A 20,595-nucleotide genomic window follows, 5' to 3' on the forward strand; every position below is an offset into this window, starting at 1 on the left:
GGGAGAGAAGGAAGAAGAAGGAAAGAAACAAGAGTAAGAGAAAAAGAAAGGAAAAAGAAATCAACTTATAAGCAATAAGCAGGAACATTTTGAGGCCTCCATAGGCCTTTTAGAACCCTCAGACCACTTTCTATGAAGCATATTAAAACATACCGCAAATCTAACTTTTTTAACTACAAAAATCTTGCAGTATTAAAAAAAAATTTTTTTTAACATTTATTTATTTTTGCGACAGAGAGAGAGCATGAATGGGGGAGGGTCAGAGAGAGGGAGACACAGAATCTGAAACAGGCTCCAGGCTCTGAGCTGTCAGCACAGAGCCCAACGCGGGGCTCAAACTCACGGACCGCGAGATCACGACCTGAGCCGAAGGCAGATGCTCAACCGACTGAGCCACCCAGGCGCCCATTAGTTTTGCTTTTCTAATTTGGCCTAACAATGATTCCTCGGCAGTTATTGTACCCACTCAGGAATTGCGCCCATGAGGAAAAAATAGCCTGTGAATTGTTCTCTGGGTAGGTAAAAATCGCGTGGTAAATGTAACCATTAAAATGGCATAATAACATCTTTGTAGATTTAGTGAGGTAGCTTAATTTTGTTTTCATGTTTTCTTTTCATATTGTGAAGCTGGTTACTTTTTTTTTTTTTTTTTTAAGATCTTCAACATTTTTAGATCAGCCCTAGAGACAAATGGGCCTGGTTGCAAACACTGGAGTGGGGTCAGCCGAGGCCAACTGTGAAATTAACGGGGACGCTTGAAACACCGTGAAAGTGCCATCGACCACCTCCTCCCCAAGTCATCCTCCTACATCTTGACGCAAGGTGCCGTCGTTGCTCCCGTGGTGGCGTTAATTTCATCTCCCAGGTGGGCCTCTTCCGGAAACCCCTCCCCACTCTGGATCTGGCCAAGCCACTGGGAGATGAGAAGCAGATGGGGAGCTGGGTGACACCAGGAGGGAAGCAGTGCGGCCAGAGGGCTTGAGGCTGGCCAGCTCCCTGCCTCCCCCCACCCCTCGGCCCAGAGAGAGGGGCACAGAGTGGTTACCACTGAACGCTGTTTACTTGGGCCAACCTGAGTGCACTCCCAGCCCAGGCTGCTGTCAAAGATGATGCAAAACAGTCCTCCTTTGCTTTTGGGGTTGCTATGACAGCCAGGAATTTGCAAGCCAAATCGGACCTGGAGAAGAATTCTGTCCTCGGGCCCCAAAAGTTACTGGTTCCAAATGGTTCTGTTAATGGTTCCTACTGTCCTCTTTGACACCCGCCAGATGGAAGGATCTCTAAACCAGGAATTTGGAGATGTCCCAATGGAAAGGTTAGGTCCAAGCTGGCTGAAGCTGGATTAGAAGGAATTTAGGTGTGATCGAAGGAACTTTTTGGCAAGAAAAGTTGGAAAATATTGCAGTAGGCCCCAGAGAGAACCTCATTGTTCTCTGGAAAAAAAAAATCTCTCATGTTTGTTTCGTGTTCTGCAGTTTGCTCACCACATGCATAAATTATCTCATTGGATCTTCACATCTGCCTGAGGAAATAGTCAAAGTTGATCTTATATTTGACCAAAGACCAGGAAATTGAGGCTCAGTAAGAACAAGATCAAACAGCTAACAAGCAGTAGAATTGAAATTTGAATCTGGGCTTTCTGATTCAAGATTTAGCGATTTGAGTTCTATTAATGATCTCCAAAAGGTAGACTAGGTCACAGCCGAGCTGGACCGTTTAGGAGTAGATTTTTAAACTTTTATGTATTTATTTATGAAAGAGACAGAGTGCAAGTGGGGGAGGGGCAGAGAGCTAGGGGGACACAGAATCCAAAGCAGGCTCCAGGCTCCGAGCTGTCCGCACAGAGCCTAATGCTGGACTCGAACTCACAAACCGCGAGATCATGACCTGAGCTGAAGTTGGATGCCTAACCGACTGAGCCACCCAGGCTCTCCTAGGAGTAGATTTTTTAAAAAGGAACCAACGTTGTAGAGGAAAAATTTTTCTTACTGTGGCCAAATGCATGTAACGTTAAATTTATCATCTTAGCCATTTTTGAAGTGTACAATTCAGTGGCATTAAGTGCGTTCAAATCATTAGGCCACCACCACCACCACCCATCTCCAGAAATCCTTTCATCTTGCAAAGCTGAAATGCTGTACCCATTAAACACCATTCCCTCCTGCCCCCAGCCCCCTGGAAAGTCTTGTTCTCCTTTCTGTCTGAATTTGACCACTCTACGTCCTTCATATAAGTGGAATCATACAATATTTGTCCTTTTGTGACTGGCTTATGTCACTTAGCATAGTGTCCTTAATGTTCATCCATGTGGTAGCACGGGACAGAATTTCTTTCCTTTTAAAGGCTGAATAATATTCCATTGTATGGGTATGCCACATTTTGTTTATATGTTCATCTGTCAGTGAGCGTCTGCGTTGTTTCTGCCTTTTGGCTATTGTAAACAATGCTGTTATGAACGTGGGCGTCCAAGTACCTCTTTGGGTCCCTGCCTTCAGTTCTTTTGAGAATATATCCAGACGTGGAATCACTGGGCCATATGGTAATTCTATGTTTAATTTTTTGAGGGATCATCATACCCTTTTCCGCAACAGCTGCACCATTTTATATTCCCAACTAGGGTCCCCAAGGGTCTTAATCTCTCTGCATCCTCATCATCACTTATTACTTTCTGGGCTTTGTTCGTTTGTTTTACACGAGCCATCCTATTGAATGTATGGATGGAGATTTTTCCACCCGTGGTTGTCCAGGTTAGCTTTTTCGGAGGGGTTGAAGAATGGTCCCTGGGAAACCAGGTTAGCTTCTATTTGACATGCCAGCCCTAAGCTCAGCCAGGAATCTCACAAAAGCATTCACTGGTCACCAGGGAAAGCACTCGAATTACTTGGGCTCATCCATGAATTGCTATTAGAGATAATGAACCAACCCCAAGCACAGAGCTTCCTTGTAGAAAGTTCATGTACTTTCACTGTGCATGGGAATTTGTTAGATGATGCATACTGGATAAAGCCCTCCCACCGCCATAACTAGGGGGTATGTGTGAGTGCACACGCAGGGGAGGCTGTGCATCTACGTGGCTAAAGATGAAGGTGGAAGGTTCCATGAAGGCTGATGTGGCCAAGCCCAGGTGCCTCAGATTGTTTCAAAGCTGATCAGCAGGCTCTCCTTCCAAACAGCTCTAGAATCTCGAGACCTTCCTTCGTGTCTGTGAGCCCCCTTCTTTATTGTTTATCCACCCCTGCCCACTATAGACGGATGAGTTCAATTGTATCTTTAAATTTTTTTTAAATGTTTATTTCTGAAAGAGAGAGAGACAGAGCATGAGCAGGGGAGGGGCAGAGAGAGAGGGAGACACAGAATCCGGAGCAGGCTCCAGGCTCTGAGCTGTCAGCACAGAGCCCAGTGCGGGGCTCGAATGCGTGAACTGTGAGATCATGACCTGAGCCGAAGTCGGATGCTCAACCAACTGAGCTGCCCAAGTGCCTCAGATTGTATCTTTAAAGGACCCTGAAGAGAGTGCTCTGTGAGTACAAGATGTAATATCTGATTATGTCCGGAGTTATAAGTTATAATTTTTCCACCTGGCGAGAACGGTTAGATTACCTACAACGTGGCTCAGAATAGTGGGGAAGTTTGGGGCTGGCGAGTCTGTCGCTGGGAAACATGTCTGATTCTCCTGACCTTGCTTGTTCAAGTTCTATCCATCTCAAATGCCACCTCCTCCATGAAGCAGTCCCTGATGATTACACAGGATGAAATAATAGTGTCCTCCTTTTAAATTCTACAGCACTTGACTATGCCTGTTTTAGGCCAAAGCCTTATCTTAGGTTTGTGGTTATTTAAGAACACATTAGGGGCACCTGGCTGGCTCAGTCAGTAGAGCATGCCACTCCTGACCTCCAGGTTGTAAGTTCGAGCCCCATGTGGGGTGTAGAGATTACACACACACACACACACACACACACACAAACACACACACACATTATACGCTCCCCCTTAAAACTGGATGTTCTTTACAGGCAAAATCCATTTCTGGCTTACACATAGCATAAAGCAAATATTTACCAAAAACTCCTTAGCAAACTTCTCTTACTCCTGACACGTTGGCCAGAACGACGTCACATGGACTTCCCCGGAGCAAGGCAGGCCCTGGAAAGGTTTCAGGTTTTTTTCAGTTCTCTCTATGGTAGAGTTGTGTTGAGACTGGGGCTGGGCGATCCAGGGACCAGACTCACCCAAACTTGTCTTTGTGCTCAGCACATCCTCGGGGAAGCCAGAGGGGAAGAGCTACCCTGAGTCCTGAGCCCGGGTTCTGCTGCTTCTGTGTCTATCATGGGTAGACACTAAACACCCCTGGACTGATCGATTCTCTGCTCTAGCTGAGAAAGAGGGGGCCCAGAGAAGAATGACCAACTCAACTTAGGTCATTCCATTTCCTAAAATGTACACTCTTAACAATCCTTACCTCGCATCCGTAAAGAACTTAAGAGTTCGCAAAGTACTAGCATCCCTGTTTTCTTCAGACAGAAGCCTGAGGTTAAACAATTCGCTCAAGGTAACTCGGTGAGTGCCAGTGCCGGGTAGTATACAATCCTGCTCTCCTGATGTCCCTCTTCAGGCTCCATCCCCTACCCTCCACTGCCTCTCACACAGCGGTTTCAGACCGCAGCTGGCCTGTTCCTCACCCCTGCTCCTGAGAATAGTATAGTCGGGACAGATGCCAGACAATGCAAGGGGCTGCATGACCACGACCCAAATTGGTGTCGTGCGTGGTAGCTGGGAAGGTGGGAAATGTTTCTCCTCCCCTCCTGTCTCCTCGGCCTGGCCACCACACACATGAGTCTTGCCACAGAGCAGCTGCAAGCAGCTGTTGACAGCTCTCAGCATCTCAGCCCACAAAAATACGCGTTCCCCACAGGACCCTAGTGGCCTGTTCAGGCTTTGCATATGTTGTCTTGAGTTCGATGCTGTGGTTTTGACAGCCTCATCCATTTGTAGGAAGAAAGAAGAAAGAAAGAAAGAAAGAAAGAAAGAAAGAAAGAAAGAAAGAAAGAAAGAAAGAAAGAAAGAGAAAGAAAGAAGAAAGAAAGAAAGAAAGAAAGAAAGAAAGAAAGAAAGAAAGAAAGAAAGAAAGAAAGAAAGAAAAGAGAGAGGGAGAAAGCAAGCAAGCAAGAAAGAAAAAGAAAGAAAAGTGTCCCAGCTCCTCCCTGAGCCCTATCACACCTGTTTCTGCCACCATGGATTTTTCTGTTCTCATTCCTGACTGTTCAGGAAGAGGCTGTAAGCTAATTTGCACACAGCTGGAAGGAGAAGGGGGCCGGTCGCTAGGTAACTGGTCTCAAACTTGGCTCTGCCTCTAACTTGAGTTGTGACCCCCGAGACAGCACATGCCCTGTCTGGGGCTAAGTCTGCAAAATGAGGAAGTTCAACTGAAAGGAACTCGAAGGACCCATCCAGCTTGATAGTGGAGACAGCAGCTGCCCAGAGGGGGAACTAATGCAGGCTTTCAGGCTGGAACGCGGCTTTCAGGCCTGAATGAATGAAAAGGACACGAGAGTTCGTGCTAGCTGGGGACAGCAAGTCACTGCTCCCCAGCCGGAAAGATATGAATTATTTCTGTCTTCTGGTTGGGCAGTTTGCATTCTCTGCAATGTGTTTACATGTCACAGAGGGAAACATGCTGGCGCGTTCTCGGAAAATTCACCCAGGTCTCTATTGGGCTGCAGGATGAAGCCAGGCATGGGTCTGGTTACCCAGGGGACCACAGCAGGCCTGCATGAGACGCTGGACTAGGAATCAGACTAGGGCTCTCATAACTGCCATGCCACCAACTTAGCTGTGTGGCCCTAGACGAGGTGCTGTTCCTCTCTGAGCTTGTGTCCTTTCCATAAAATAATCAAGTTTGATGAGTGGCCCCTAATACTCCTTTAGATCCGACAATCTGAAATTTAGTGCTTAATCTTATTCCTCTCCCATTTGGTTTCCTTAGGACAGTTGGTCTTGTGGGTAATTCTGAGTATTATTATTTTTTTAAAGTTTTTATTTGTCGGAGCGCCTGGGTGGCTCAATCAGTTAAGCGGCTGGGTTTAACCAATCAGGTCATGATCTCACGGTTCATGAGTTTGAGCCCCGCGCCGGGCTCTGTGCTGACAGCTCGGAGCTTGGAGCCTGCTTTGGATTCTGTGCCTTCCTCTCTCTCTCTCTCTCTCTCTCTGCCCCTCCCCTGCTCACGCTGTCTCTCTCTCTCTCTCTAAAATAAATATTAAAAATTTTTTAAGTTTTTATTTACTTATTTTGAGAGAGAGAGAGCACAAGCAGAAGAAGGGCAGAGAGAGACAAGGAGAGCGAGAATCTCAAATCCCAAGCAGGCTCCATGCTGCTAGCATGAAGCTCCTTGTGGGGCTTGAATCCACGAACCATGAGATGGTTACCGGAGCGGAAATCAAGAGTCGGACACTTAACCAGCCGAGCCACCCAGGTGCCCCTAATTCTGAGTATCATTAACCAAAGAAAAACCTTCTGGCGTCGATCTCAACTCAGAGGTGGGGAATGAGGTGAGGGAGAAAGCTACTGATGCTTTTACCTCTCCTTTTGCTGTGTGTTTCTAGGGAAGCTTTAAGACTTCACCCTTCAAGGGAGGAGATTCTGTCCTCCCAGTCTCCGAGGGGTGAAAGGAGCATGCAGAGATCCAGTTACCACGTAGACTGGCGTCAGGGCGCTTGCCGTTGCATTAATAAAGAGAGAACAGAGAGGGGAGCTTAACTGTTACCGACCACCCATGTGCCCTGTGTTAGGTGCTTTCACAGGATCTTCTGATCAACCCCAAGAGGCATCTTACAGCTGAAATAGGGGAGGCTGAGAGAGGTTAGGAAACTTGCCCAAGTTGGCCACAGTAAGGAGACTAGCGAGAATCTCAAACCAGCCTGCTTTTGGCTCCTGGCTAGCTTAGTCGGTAGAGCGTGTGACTCTTTTATCTCAGGGTTCTAAGTTCGAGCCCCGTGTTGGGTGGAGAGATTACTTAAAAATGAAACCGTTTTTTTTTAAATTTAAGTTTATTTATTTACTTTGAAAGAGACAAAGACAGCACAAGTGTAAGAGGGACAGAGAGAGAGGGAGAGAGAGAGACTCCCAAGCAGGCTCTGCACTGTCAGCACAGAGCCCGATGGGGGGCTTGAACCCATGAACTGTGAGATCGTGACCTGAGCTGAAACCAAGAGTTGGACACTTAACCGACTGAGCCACCCAGGCACCCTGAAAAATAAAATCAGCCGGTCTTCCTCCAAAGTCTAAACTGCCTCTCCGAGGGTGTGAGTTTAGCAGAAATTGAAAGTAGGATGTAGGGAAAAGCCAGGGACCCCCAGATCTTGCTGACCTCTGGGGAGAAGGGGCAGTAAAGATTCTGACTGTACATCCTTCGGCTCAGCAGCTACATACACCTCTGTGTTTCATCTTGGCTCTTGATTCTCCCACTGGCCCCCTCCAGACCCCAATGGGGTCGAGGGACAGGTCTGTGCATCCTGCCTTCTCAGCTGGCCACACGGATCAAAGTTGGGGACTGTCCTCTCACAGGGTGGGACAGAGCAGGGCCCGGCAATTGGTACTTCTCCCCCAGGCCCCGGCCCTCCGGGTGGAAAAGAGCTGCTTTCTCTACCTTTGGAAGAACTCCTTATTCCTTGGCCCCCATTAGCTCACAGGGATCCCTAGACACAGCCTCCAGTCATGACCCTGCAAGCCAGCCGTGGCCTCGTACTGTTCAGCCAGAAAAAGAACCAGCACACTGAAGAGCCAGGTCAAGAAGCATCCTTGCGAGACAGGAAAGAACATTCAAAGATAACCTTGCTTTAGTAGAAAAAGGAAACGAGACAGAAGTTGGCTCCTTTTTACTGCGGGGAATGGGATCCTATGAACTCAACTTATCTTGCCGGAACAAATATTTACTGAGTCTCCTGTGGGTTACACTGTGGTAGGCACTTTCTTCAGAATCTCCTTTCTTCCTCGGAACAGTGTTGGGGAAAGAGGAAAGGAAGGCTCGGTGAAGCCAGATGACCTACTCGAAGCCACGAAGAGCTTCGTCACTTTGTTCCCCGCCCCCTGTATTTACAGGGCTTTCTCCCGCCCCAGGGAGGTCTCCCTGGACGGCTCCTCCGCTCGGTGCAGGGTCCTGCCATCAGCCCCATGGTGCTGTGCACTTTGCTGTTCAGATTACTTCTCATTGCCCATCGTGACTGCTTAAGTTATCCATCCTCCTTAACTCACCATAAACATCTGGAGGGCAAGGGCAACTTTGGCTTTGTTCACCATTGATTTTCCACTGAATTTCCATTGATTTTCCACTGAATTTCCATTGATTTTCCACTGAATTGCTGATTGAAAGAAAAAAATAGAAAAAATGAATGGATGGATGGATGGATGGATGGATAGATGGATGACAAATGGTGGTTTACCATCCCCTGAAAGTTACCATGTCTCAAATGTATCTTTCCCTTCCTGATAAGTTAACTTACTTGACTTCCCTAGTTTGTTAGTGGTATCATCAAAAGACAGTGAGGTATAAGGGCTTTCAGTCTTCTGACTTTACGTCCTGCCTCAGTTGTTTACATAGAACTATAAGCAATTGATTTAATCTCTCCGAACCTTAGCGTCCTCATTATAATATGGTATTGTGGGGCTTATTGATGATGTTTCTAAGCCCTGGAATTGACTAGGAGGTCAGTAAATAAATGTTATTAATCTTAGCATATATAACAATATATGAGATCACTTATTTTTGGTGTCTCTTTCATCCCCCCCACTACGATGACCATTGGCTATGACCTGTGTAATCTCTCTTCCAAGTATCTTCCTTGCTTGTTTCACAACCCTCATGTGATCTCCCTATGTGATGCAACAAGTCCTGATCAGTTTCTCTGCTTCAGGTTTTTCGTTTAATATTTTCATGCACCCTGTGGTGGTTCTAAAATTCCCGTACAGGGGCACCTGGGTGGCTCAGTCCGTTAAGCATCCGACTCTTTATTTCAGCCCCAAATCATGATCTCATGGTTCAGTTCCTGAGTGGATCCGAGTTTGAGCCTGGTGTCGGGCACTGATAACTCGGAGGGAGGCTGCTTGGGATTTTTTCCCTCTTTCTCTGCCCTTCCCACATGCATGCTTGCGCGCGCTCTCTCTCAAAATAAATAAACTTTAAAAAAAATTAAAATTCCTGTACAAAAGAAATGTAGGGTGGTGCTCTTGGCTCCCCCATTGAGTGGGGAGGATAAGGGACTTGTCTTGAAACTGCATGTGTTATCACTTTAGAAGATACTGAGCTGGGCACCTGGGTGGCTCAGTCGATTAAGCGTCCAACTCTTGTGTTCAGCTCAGGTCCTGATCTCTTGGTTCGTGGGTTCGAGCCCCACATCCGGTCTGTGCTGACAGCACGGAGCCTGCTTGGGATTCTCTCTCTCCCTCTCTCTGACCCTTCCCCACTCCCTGACTCTCTCTCTCTCTCAAAATAAATAAATAAACATTAAAAAAAAGAAGAAGAAAACACTGAGAAAATGTTAGTTGTCACCATAATGCATGGGGGAGGGAGCCTGATGGATAGGAAAGGGGGTGCAGAAACCCTCCACCCTTGGCCGTCATTGGGATCACCTCTGGGCAAAAGCTGCCAATTTCTGTTTCCTAAAATATGGTTCTCATCAAAGTCCCCTCTGCTAAAAGTTTTGTCAGTGAGTCTGGAGAAGCCACAGAATCGTTTCCAGAATCCTTTGCCTCGCATTCAGGATTCCACCATTTTTGCTTCAGGCTATCCGTTCCAGGGGACTTCGCTTGTCCATCGGTTTTTCCTTTCATGTATTTCATTTCATTCAATACCCCCCCCCCCAGTACACCAAACTCTACCTCTGTGTCATTGTCTAGAAATGCCCCCCCCCCCCCCCCCCCGCAATGGTCCTCCTCAGGTCTTCTCATCTAATGAAATTCTATTCTGTTCATCATCCCCCAAGGCTTGACTCCAGCGTTGTTCTCCCAGGGAAACTTCGCCACCACCCAGCCTACAGTGCTCCCTCCTTTCTTGGAATGCCCAGTGTTTCGTACTGTCAGGATAATTTATTCAGGCACTTAACTACATAGCTTTCTCATATTGTGGCTGGAACAATTCACATGTTGACTTTTCCTCTCCCACGGGACGGAGAGGTCCATTTAGGGTAAGGACTGCCACATAGCTCTTTCGATTCCCGTGTCACCCAGCTGGGCCAGCGTGGGCTATGGCGTAGGTATGCAATGGGCTGCTGAGTTATGAACCGTCCCAAGGCACTGTCCACTTGGGGCCCACAGATGTGGGATAGTAGACAAGAGGCTTCAGGTAAAGGGACAGTCACCTTCAGGGACACAAAGCTCTTTCCAAGGAACATATGCCAAATATCTACTGGTTGTAAGACTTTGGACCTGGGAAAACCGAGTGTTTGTGACCTAATCTCAGCCCAGGCGATCCATTTCCTTTGCTGATGACTCATGTCTTGGAGTGAAGTCTTGTTACCTTCCAGCTTGAGCAATGTAGGTTTAAACACACGCATGCTTACACCCACACACATCTGTCCTGTGCACACCAGCCCTTAAGCAATAAATGGTGTCACAAGGTTCAGGAGAAAGGCCACAGTGGTAGGGGGATTAGAAATGGGGCTTTAAAACCTTTGCAAAAATATCTCCCTTAGAAAGAAAGAGAAAGGAGGAATCTGGGTGAAGGGTACCCAAGAATTCTTTGTACTGTTCTTGCAACTTTTCTGTAAGCCTGAAATTATTCCAAATACTAAATAAAATTTTAAAGCAGAAATAACAAAAAGCCACCTTCTCTATTTTCCCTCTCACCTTTGTCAGCCTTTAAGAATAAACCTTGTTTCAACACATTCCCATGTGAATTATAGTTGTGAATATTTCGATTTCTCCTATTGAACCAGAAGTATAAAATGGAAGATAAAACTACTCAGAGTCAGAGAGCTTTTAAATCTTTTATAATATAAAATAATAATATTTTAGATTATTAAATTAGAGGGGCGCCTGGGTGGCTCAGTCGGTTGAGCATCCAACTTCAGTTCAGGTCACGATCTCGCAGTTTGTGAGTTCGGGCCCCGCGTGGGGCTCTGTGCTGACAGCCCGGAGCCTGGAGCCTGCTTTGGATTCTGGTCTCCCTCTCCCTCTACCCCTCCCCCGCTCATGCTCTGTCTCTATCTCTCTCAAAAATAAACAAACATTTAAAAAAAAAAGAATGTTAAGTTAAAATATTAATAAAAGAGAGAGGTTTTAATATTTTGTGATATGAGGCATAATATTAATCTCTCTAGTTTCTGGTTTCCTCATCATTAAGATGGAGTTAAAAATGCCTCTTCCTGGCACCTGGGTGGCTCAGTCGGGTAAGTGTCCAACTCTTGCTTTCCCCTCAGGTCATGATCTCATTCGTGAGATCAAGCCCCCCGTGGGGCTCTGGACTGATGGCATGGAGCCTGCTTAGGATTCTCTCTCTCTCTCTCTCTCTCTCTCTCTCTTTCTCTCTCTCTCGTTCTCTCTGTCTCTCCACCCCTTCCCCACTCACACTTGCTCTCTCTCTCTCAAAAGTAAATAAACATTTTTTTTTGAAAACGCCTATCCCTTAGCATTGCTCTAAGAATTACATGCAAAGACATATGTTAAATAATTAACATAATTCCTGGTCTGTAGTCGGTGCCCTGCCATGTTAGTTCCAAATATTGAAAAAATGTCCATAACCAAGTTCTACTCGCTTTGTGTCCTCACCCTAAAAAAAGCACCTGGTGCACAGTAGATGAATAAATCGTTACTGAAGAAGCAGAGACAACACGGATAAACGTTGGCATTCTAAAGGAACTTACAGCTGATCCCAAAGCCGCCACGACAGCCCCTGCCTTGACCCTCCCTTCTGAGCGACGTGGTGAGAGTCCCCTACCTCTCCAAGCCTCTGCTTTCCTCCTCTATGAAATGGGTTGGTTTCCCTTAGGACCAGAGGGTACTATACAGCTCCTGGGATCGAAGACTCCTAGAGAGAGGCCTGGAAAAATGGGGCAAATGTGCGATCAGGCAAGGCTAACAGGCCTGGAGGGGTTCATCTCTTGGAAAGCATCCCCAACTTCTCAGCGTGGGGGGGGGGGGGCGGCAGCTCTCACTCATAGACACCGGTGAGGCTGGAGAGGAGCGGGTCCTCATGCCTCAATGTGGCTGAAAGAGAAGTCACTGCTCCAGGAACATCCAGAGTCTGGGGACCAGAGAGCGCAGCTCCACGGTTTCCCAGAGCCCAGGAGGCATGTGTGCCACACGTCGTGCTCCAGGCAGTGGAGACCCAAGCGCGGCCCCTACTGCCCTTTCCTCTAGTATCCTCTAGCCTCTGTGCTCCAGGGCCCTCTAGGGCAGACCTCTCCCTCCCTTAGGCCAGCTCCCACCTGTGCCCCTGGCCGGCAGGCGGGGTCCCTGGGGCCCAGGAGCCTGGCCCTGGTAAGGAGGGAATTGCACGCCTTCTGCCTTTTCTTTCTGGAAGGGAGTGATGCATACTTGGGCCAGAGCCACGTGCAGTGCTTCCTAATGGACCAGTTCCACTGAGGTCTGGACGGCCCACTCCCCCGGGGGATCTGAGGATGGGCTGCTGTAAATACTGACAGCAGAAAGAGAGAGAGCGCGAGCGAATGTGAAAGGCCAAGGGAGGGCCAGGCGAAGGGTGGCTGGGGTTCCCAAGCAGGCAGGGAGCAGCCAGCGGAGGGCTGCCGGACCGTCGCAGTCCCTTCCACGCCTAACCGTCCTTATGGTCAGCCTGCGTTTTCCTACGACGCAGCCAGACAGGGAGGGCCGAGCAGAGGAGAGAAGGAGCAAGGGAAGAAGGGAGAGGAGGGAGGAGGTGAGAGGGGAGCGGCCAGAAGAATGTAAATGGGAGAGAAATGAAGAAAGAGAGAGAGAGAGAGAGAGAGAGAGAGAGAGAGAGAGAGAGACGGTGGCGGGAGGGAGGGCAGATGAGGGAGAGAGTTGGAAGCACAGAGGGTGAGTGGGGGCGAGAAAACGAGATGCCAGGGAGAAGTGGAGAGAGGCACAAAGTGAGAACGGAGCCGGAGACGCGCGGCCAGGCCTCGGCCGATCCCCCGCGCGGGTCGGTGCGGCCCGGCCCCCTGCCCTCCCGGTCCCGGCGGCGGGCCCGGCTGCGCGAGGGCGGGCGCGGGGGGGGGAGGGGGGGGCGAGGGAGGGGCTGCCGGTGGGAGGCGACCATGTGGTTCCAGCTCACTCTTTTCTCCCCCCCCCTCTTTCTTCACTTCTTTTTTCTTTCCTAACAGGGAAAAGTGTTCCGCGGAGCGGTAGCGTCTTCCCGCCTGGCCCTGTCCTCCCCGACCCTGGTCCCCGCTCCCGTCCGGGCGCGAGCTGCCCCTCGGCGCCGGGGGGGTGGCGGGGGGCGCGGGGACCGGGCGCGGGGACGGCTCCCGCGCCGGCACATGGCTGCGGCCGCCCCGCGCGCACCCCGAGGCGCCGCGCCCGGCTCGCCCGAGGTCCGTCGGCTGCGCCCCGCCGGCCCGGAGCCCAGCAGCGGCTGAGCGGGGGAGCGCCCGCGCCCGGGGCGTCGGGATGAGCCTCCTCCTCCTCCTCCTCTGGCTAGGTGAGTGCTCGCGAGCGCGGGCCAGCTCCGCAAGGCCGTCCCCGCGGCCCCCGGGGAGCGCGGGCGCCCGGGTCCCCGCTCGCCGCGCGGGGTTGGGGGGCGGGGGCACACATCTGGCCGCGGAGACCCGCCCGGTCGGCCATCGCCAGCGGCTCGCACATCTGGGCCCGGGAGCGGGCTGGGGGCCGGGGCCGGGGGGGCGGGGGCGCGTCTCCGGGGGACTTTGGGCGTGAACGGTCCGATGCGGAGGGTTGGGGGGCGGGGAGGGCTGGTGGTCAGTTTCAGGAGTATCTGGGGAAGCGGGAGGATCGGAGGAGGGAGGAAGGTTTATTCAGGAATTTTTGTGCCAGGTTCCTGAGGGTGGGGGGAGCTTTTTTGTTTCAAACGGGCGCCTCGAGGGCTCAGATTAGAAACAGATGTGTGGAAGGGTGAGAGGAAGGGAGTGGAGGAAGAGACGGGGGAGGGTGGGGGGACGAAAAGGAGGAGAGGGAAAGGGGCAGAGCGCAGGCAGGACCAGGAACGGGAAAGTGAGGACGGAGGGAGAGAAGAGGGACAAGGGGACCGGGCTGGGAGCTAGAGAGAAAAGAGGAGAAGGGGAGATAGGAAGCAGAGGAGGAAGACTGAGGGAGATTGAGCAACAGAGAGTCGGGAAGACAGAGGAAAATGGAGTGGGAAGAGAAGAACAGAGAGGAACAGGTTCTGGGGCAAAGAAGAGCTTTTCCCGGTGTCCATCTGGATGTCACCCAGGCGGGGTCCTGACACCTCACAGGCCCTAAGGCGCAGACACACTTGGGCTGGAAGCAGTCGGGTTTGCAGGACAGGGCAGGACAGTTCCCATCAAGGATGTGTGTGGGCAAGAGCGGACAGGAAGACCAGGAGTGTCTGAGGCGCCAGGGGCAGGCAGGAGCTGAGCTGAAGAAAAGTCGTGGTGTGCACCAGGGAAGGTGGGGCTCCCTGGGGACAGGACAGCAAAGTTAGCCAGGATTCAGGAAACCGAACCCAGCTGGGTTTGGTAGAGCGCGGACGGCCTGGGACACCGGACCTCCCGACAGAACGAGTTTTGACTTTGAGCTGACTAGCTGGGTGATCTCGAGCGACTTTACTCACTACCCAGGGCTTCGGTTTCCTTGGCTCCAAAACAAGCACATTAGATGGTTCCTAAATCCCCACGTAGCTCCGACGGCCTGAAACACCGGGAGGGCGACAGGGCCTGATGTCTAGAAATAGAAAAACCAAACCCAAATCGAAGTGAAGAGGCACAAAATAGCCACCCTGACTCAGATGGCTAGAACTCTCTGTCTCTCTTTTGTTTTTAAAATTTTTTTAATGTTTTTGTTTATTTTTGAGACAGAGACAGAGCATGAGCAGGGGAGGGGCAGAGAGAGAGGGAGACACAGAATCCAAAGAAGGCTCCGGCCCCTGAGCCGTCAGCACAGAGCCCGACGCGGGGCTCGAACTCATGGACTGAGATCATGACCTGAGCCGAAGTCAGACACTGCACGGACTGAGCCACCCAGGCGCCCCTCTCTTTTGTTTTTAAACGTACAAACCGAGGAGGCCACGTGCAGGCCTTTGGAGGCCAGCCTCGGGCCAATAATCACCCAGGTTAGAGGAATAAAGAAGGTGGATTAGCCTAAACTATTGCTCAAGTAGGGCAGGTGCGGAACCACTGTGTTGTCCTTGATACTTGGCCGAGTCTTGCAGTGCTGCTTCGGTGCACAGCTGGTGTATCTGGACGGCACCTTGGTCCCCTTTACTGGCCCCTAGCCCGAAGCTATGAATCACCAGATGTTCAGTAGACTCAAACTTCAGAGCCCCCTTATGAAAAGCAGCTGGAGTTCTTTAAGTACTTACCCCGCGTGCTTGATATGCACCACCTTGTTAACTCATTTATCCTTCACACCAATCTTATTGGCTACCCACTGTCCTTATCCCCGTTTTAATGGAAATCAAGGTGTAAAGAGGTCAGAGAACTTGGTTGAGGCTGTAAGCTCGTAGTGAACGGAGATGGGACTTGAATGTAGGTTGTTTGCCTCAAGAGATGGCTTGCTAAACTGCAGTGAGTACAGCCTTCTTTCACGACAGAAGGACTTGAAGGTGTTGTTTGTAGCGAAATCCGGTTTAGTCCTCGTCATGAAGCCTGAGGTGTCAGAGCGAATCTGCCAGTGAGGGGTCTGGGGAAGGGAGAGAAAACTAAGCTAAGCCTGTCTGAACACCTGCTCCATACCAGCACTGTTTGGGCACAGTTTACGGTGGAAAGTGAAAAGTGACTGTCCCATATGGTCCGTTGAAATCAACTGGCTGGCCTCGATGATCGTCATCCTCTTGGTTCATGAGAAAGAGGAACTGATAAGACAAGCATCAAAAAGATGTCACTGATTCACTGTCCCCTCTTTACTGCACGCCTGTTCCGTGTGGCCATTCCTCTGGCAAGAAAATAATCTGTTGGGTTGATACTTTCTTTCTCCTAGAAGCTGCTTCTCATGATTCCCTTGTTGGTTCTGTCTTTACAAAACTGGCACAAATGAAAGGCCAACGTAGAAGGGAAAAAGTAGACTATAGACTTAGCATTCTGCACAACTGGATGTTTGCCATTCACACTATCCAGCTTTTGTCACACCTATGTTCTTGGTCAGACATACTCAGACTCCTGACATCCCAGATCAAGAAAGATGAGCCAGTCACAGAGTTGATGAGCTGACGGGTCTGGACAAGGGACAAAGCAACAGACCTGATCCAGAGACCGGCCACTGAAGGGAAAAACACTGGGAGGGACCCCTCTATGCCAGACATTCCTGCATGGGTCAGAAGCCCCCAGGGAAGCACTCCTGTGGGCTGGAGGAACCTCATTTGCTAAGTGGTTTTGAGCCATAGTATGCCTGGCACTCTAGCAAAGCCAGAAAGAAAACCCTCAGAGTTGCCTGAATCCTAAAATCATCTACCGGTCCCTTAAAGGAACAGTTCCAGGGCTGCTTATGATCACTGCCGGCGTGATTTCTGGCCTCTTTTCTCTAGAGAATGCACAGTACTGAAGGGGAGTTGGGAGGGCTAAGAGTTCATAAGCTGAGCACGGATGGACCGGTTGACTCTGGACCTGCCAGTGAGTGAAATCAAATGCCACACCCCTCTGATGTGAATGAACATGTAATGCTCTGAGCTTCATGGAGGAGAGAAAAGGGATATTTCATGGCCTCCCCCAGCCCCAGCTCCTTCTCTGACTGCCTCCCTCCCCTGATGCTCGGGTTCTCTTTATTCCACCTTAAATTCTCACTTGGACTCCTGTAATGGCTGCCATATTGGTCTCCTGCCTGAACTCTTCCTTCTCCACCCTACACACTGCTACCAGTGGGACCTCGTGAGGCGGCTGGTATAATGCAAAGAATTTGGACTTAGGAATCTGGCAAGCTCTCTGGGTTCTTGTTCTGACTCTCTTGTCCCTAAAACAGGGGTAAAGAGATCTTTAATTCAGAATTTCTATAATTCTATGATTTGACTCCCTTCGTCCATAAACCTTTGGAAATCTCCATTGCTTATAACATTGAGTACCAACACCATTCTCATTCAAAGATTTTACACAATGTCATTCACAACTCCTCTCCTCCCACCCCGGGCAGCTCTACAGGGAATCTGGATTATTTCCTGTGCCTTACACAAGCCCCATGCTTCTTTCTGTTTCTATTCTTTTGGCCTACGAGAATCCCTCCACCAAAGATGCCCTCTTATTCTCCCCCTGCCCCAGCAGATCAAAATCTTGTTCACCCTGCACATCTCACCCCCAATACCGCTTCCTCCATATGCCCTTCCATGATTTCCCCAACAGGATACACTTTCCTTCTTTTGAATCACAGTAGTCTGTCTGTCAGGCTGCTTTGCCTGTCTTTGCCCCGGTGAGAGCGTAAGCTCCATGCAGGCAGGTCAGTGTCTCCTTTATCCATGTACCATTTTCAGTACCTTGCGTAGACTAAAAGCTGTGGACCATTTGTTAAGATAGTTGGATTTTTGGAACATTTAAGGTCAAGAGAGGTGAAAGATTGGAGGATTGTCACTCTGACTGTGGAATGACACAATTGTGAGGAGCCCAGTTTTAACTCAGCTTGCCTTTGTGCTTTCTCGTCCATTAATGCAAATGGGACTAGTACCACTTGAAAAAAAAATATACACAGAATTGTGGAATTGCAGACCCCACTGAGAATCGGATGAAACCCATGAAACCATTTCTTAGAAAAAGGCATATATACATTGAATTTTGCCTGTAACCTCTAGGGATTCATGGACGTCCTAATGCCCATCCTCGGGACCGAGTAAATCCTTGATCTAAACCTACTCCTTTTCTTATGGTGAAGAAGGAACCAAAGTTCAGAAAGACTCAGCTGAAGTCAAACAGCTAGCTTCATAGAAAGGCCAAGACCGGAATCCTGATTCCATAATCTGTTCTGTCACACATTCTTGAAATAGAAAAGGTCTCTCCTTCCTTTTCAGCTCATGTAGTTAAGCTCCAAGATCACAACTGCGCTTCAGATGCTTCAGTTAAATGTGCTACATGCTGATTAATTGGCATTGGTTTTTGTGTTGAGAAATTGCCTGAAAAATAGGGCAGATGTCGTAACATTCCAATTTAGCCATCATAAGTGGAAATCCTGGAAACTTCTGCAGTGCCTTGTAGAATGTCTGGTGTGTTCAGAAAAAGAGAATTATACCCATAGTCCCAAAGAGGGTGTGTGTGTGTGTGTGTGTGTGTGTGTGTGTGTGTGTGTGTGTGTGTTTACAAGGAATAGATTGGAAAACCAGTAGCTCTGGCGCCTTCATAATTTTGCCGGGTTATTCTGGGTGAATTCTACCACTTTGAACCTCAGTTTCTTCTTCTGTGATGTGAGATCATTAGACTAAGGTTATCTCTAAGTTTCTGTACATCATGAACATTCTCTCTCTCTTTTTTTAATTCTGAGAATTTGCTGGCTGGTCTGAACGCGGTTGGGGTTTAGGAACACATGGGTGTTGGCATGCGTTTCTGATTTTTTTCACGCACTGTCCACTCATGGCAGTTGGTTGCATATGATTATAAATCCAGAAGGGCATTCTGCCTAATGCCAAGAGAGCAGAGACTTCACCATGGAAGTGCACTGTGGCACTGTTAACGAGGGAGGGAAGATCATTCAAGGTCAGGATGGGTGGTTAGAATCCTATGCCCCAGAAGGTTAGTAACTGAAATACTCACCTAAATGACCTCATCCTAAGCAGAGTTACCTACAAAACAGCCCCCAGCGTGGACACCAGAGTAAACTTCTGCATAGAGGGTCTATTGTGCGAAACTATTTGCAAGCATTAAGCATTAAAAATAAGGTGTAATTCACATATAATAAAGTGATCTATTAAGTATGTGGCTTAACGGGTTCCTTGCACGGGTTTGAACTTGTGGTTAGGTTTTGAGATATGAATTGTATATTATTAGGTTACTTATAGTACCTGGGAGAGGATTATAAGAGTGAGATTATCATGACAGTAGAATTCATGTCTAACAATCGTACAAGGTTGAGCAATTTACAAAGTTTATTAACATACTTTACCTCATCCCTAAATCACTCTTTGAGGGCAAATGTCATTATTACGCCATTTTACAGGTAAATAAACTGAGGCTTAGAGAATTTGAGTAAGTTTCTCAAGCTTACCCTGTTAGTAAATAGTTGAGCCAGAATAGCAACCCAGCACTTCAGATTCCAAAGACCATTTGCTTTTCATTTACCAGGAGGGACAGAAATATTCTAGAATCAAGAATATATTACCAAGAAGCAGAGGCTTCATTTACAGGATGCCAGAGGATAAACCCTGTGGTGGAAAATACAGTGAGGACATTTATCACTTACCCCCTTCCCCTATTCCATTCAAATGGTTAATCTGGCTTGTGTGGGTTGGGTTAATATGACTATTGTTTATGATTTCAATTCCTGTGTATGTCTCACATGGATTACTAGCTCTTCTGATTAAGCAGAAGACTCTTGTAGTTAGTTATCCAAGGTTATTCAAATTAATATCGAGGTAGTTAGTATTCAAGAGACCTTGCCCTGCTTCGGGGTCAGATTCGTGAACTGTCGTCTTTAGCCCACAGTCTTGTGGCTATGGGTGGCGAAGGTGTATGATTGGGTATGACTTGCCCTATATGTGGCTTTTCTAGTTAAATCCCTGTTTTCAGCAGTTTTGACTTCTTTGCCTCCCCTTCCAAAAAAGAATGCAGACTGTACCAAAAAACAAACAAACAAAAAATCTGGTTATCTGAACTTCCTAAGTATCTGGATTCCAGAAAAACAAAAGTTTATTTCCTTTGGCACCATATAGATCAAAATGGGAAGGAATGCTGAAATCAAACAACCTTTATTTTGTTAGTGACCATCCGTTGGATCCCTGTGTGTCCAGCATCAGCCAGAGTCTGGGAGTGATAAGACTGAAAGCTGCTTTGTTTCAGTAGAAGGCAGGGGAGAAAGCGGTCTCCCTTGCGCCCACGGAGAAGCGGGGAAGAGAAAATGGGCAACCATCTTCAGAATGGCTCCCCAGTCAGTGGGGGGATTTTGGAGGTTTTTCTGAAATGACACAGCAAGGGAGGTAGAAGGGAGGCGCCTCGTGGATTCAGGTCCCGTAGTAGGCTCTCAGACCCCGGGATATGAGAAAGCCACGGTTTCTACCGCCGAAGAACTCAGGCCAGTGGGGGTGAAATAGGCATAAACGAGGAATTACCGATATATGAAAGCGCTCTCATCGAGGAAAGTACCAAGATTTCTAGGAGTCCCAAGGAGGAAAGGAACTTTATTATGAGCTGTCTTGTGGAAATAGGGTATTTCTTCTCGTGTAGGTCTTCAGGGACTGGGCCAGCTGTCCTTCTATCCTTCACAGCACTAACACATCCTGAGGTTGGTGCTAAATAAACAGCTCGGGGGTGGGTGGGGGGTGTGATGGATCCCCCCCCATCATCATCAGAAAGGATATTTAAG

General features: G+C 48.7%; 1 protein-coding gene across 1 annotated transcript in view; it reads left to right on the forward strand.

Annotated features, from left to right (window-relative positions):
* Window positions 1-12,649: 12,649 nt before the first annotated feature.
* Window positions 12,650-20,595, forward strand: part of CLMP (CXADR like membrane protein) — a 96,567-nt gene continuing 88,621 nt past the window's right edge. The window contains 2 exon segments of the mRNA XM_027036774.2: window positions 12,650-12,871; window positions 13,299-13,615. Of these exon segments, the coding sequence (XP_026892575.1) occupies window positions 13,585-13,615 (31 nt within the window). The 5' untranslated portion in view covers window positions 12,650-12,871; window positions 13,299-13,584.

This window comes from Acinonyx jubatus, chromosome D1 (genome assembly GCF_027475565.1).
Source record: "Acinonyx jubatus isolate Ajub_Pintada_27869175 chromosome D1, VMU_Ajub_asm_v1.0, whole genome shotgun sequence".
NCBI lineage: Eukaryota > Metazoa > Chordata > Mammalia > Carnivora > Felidae > Acinonyx > Acinonyx jubatus.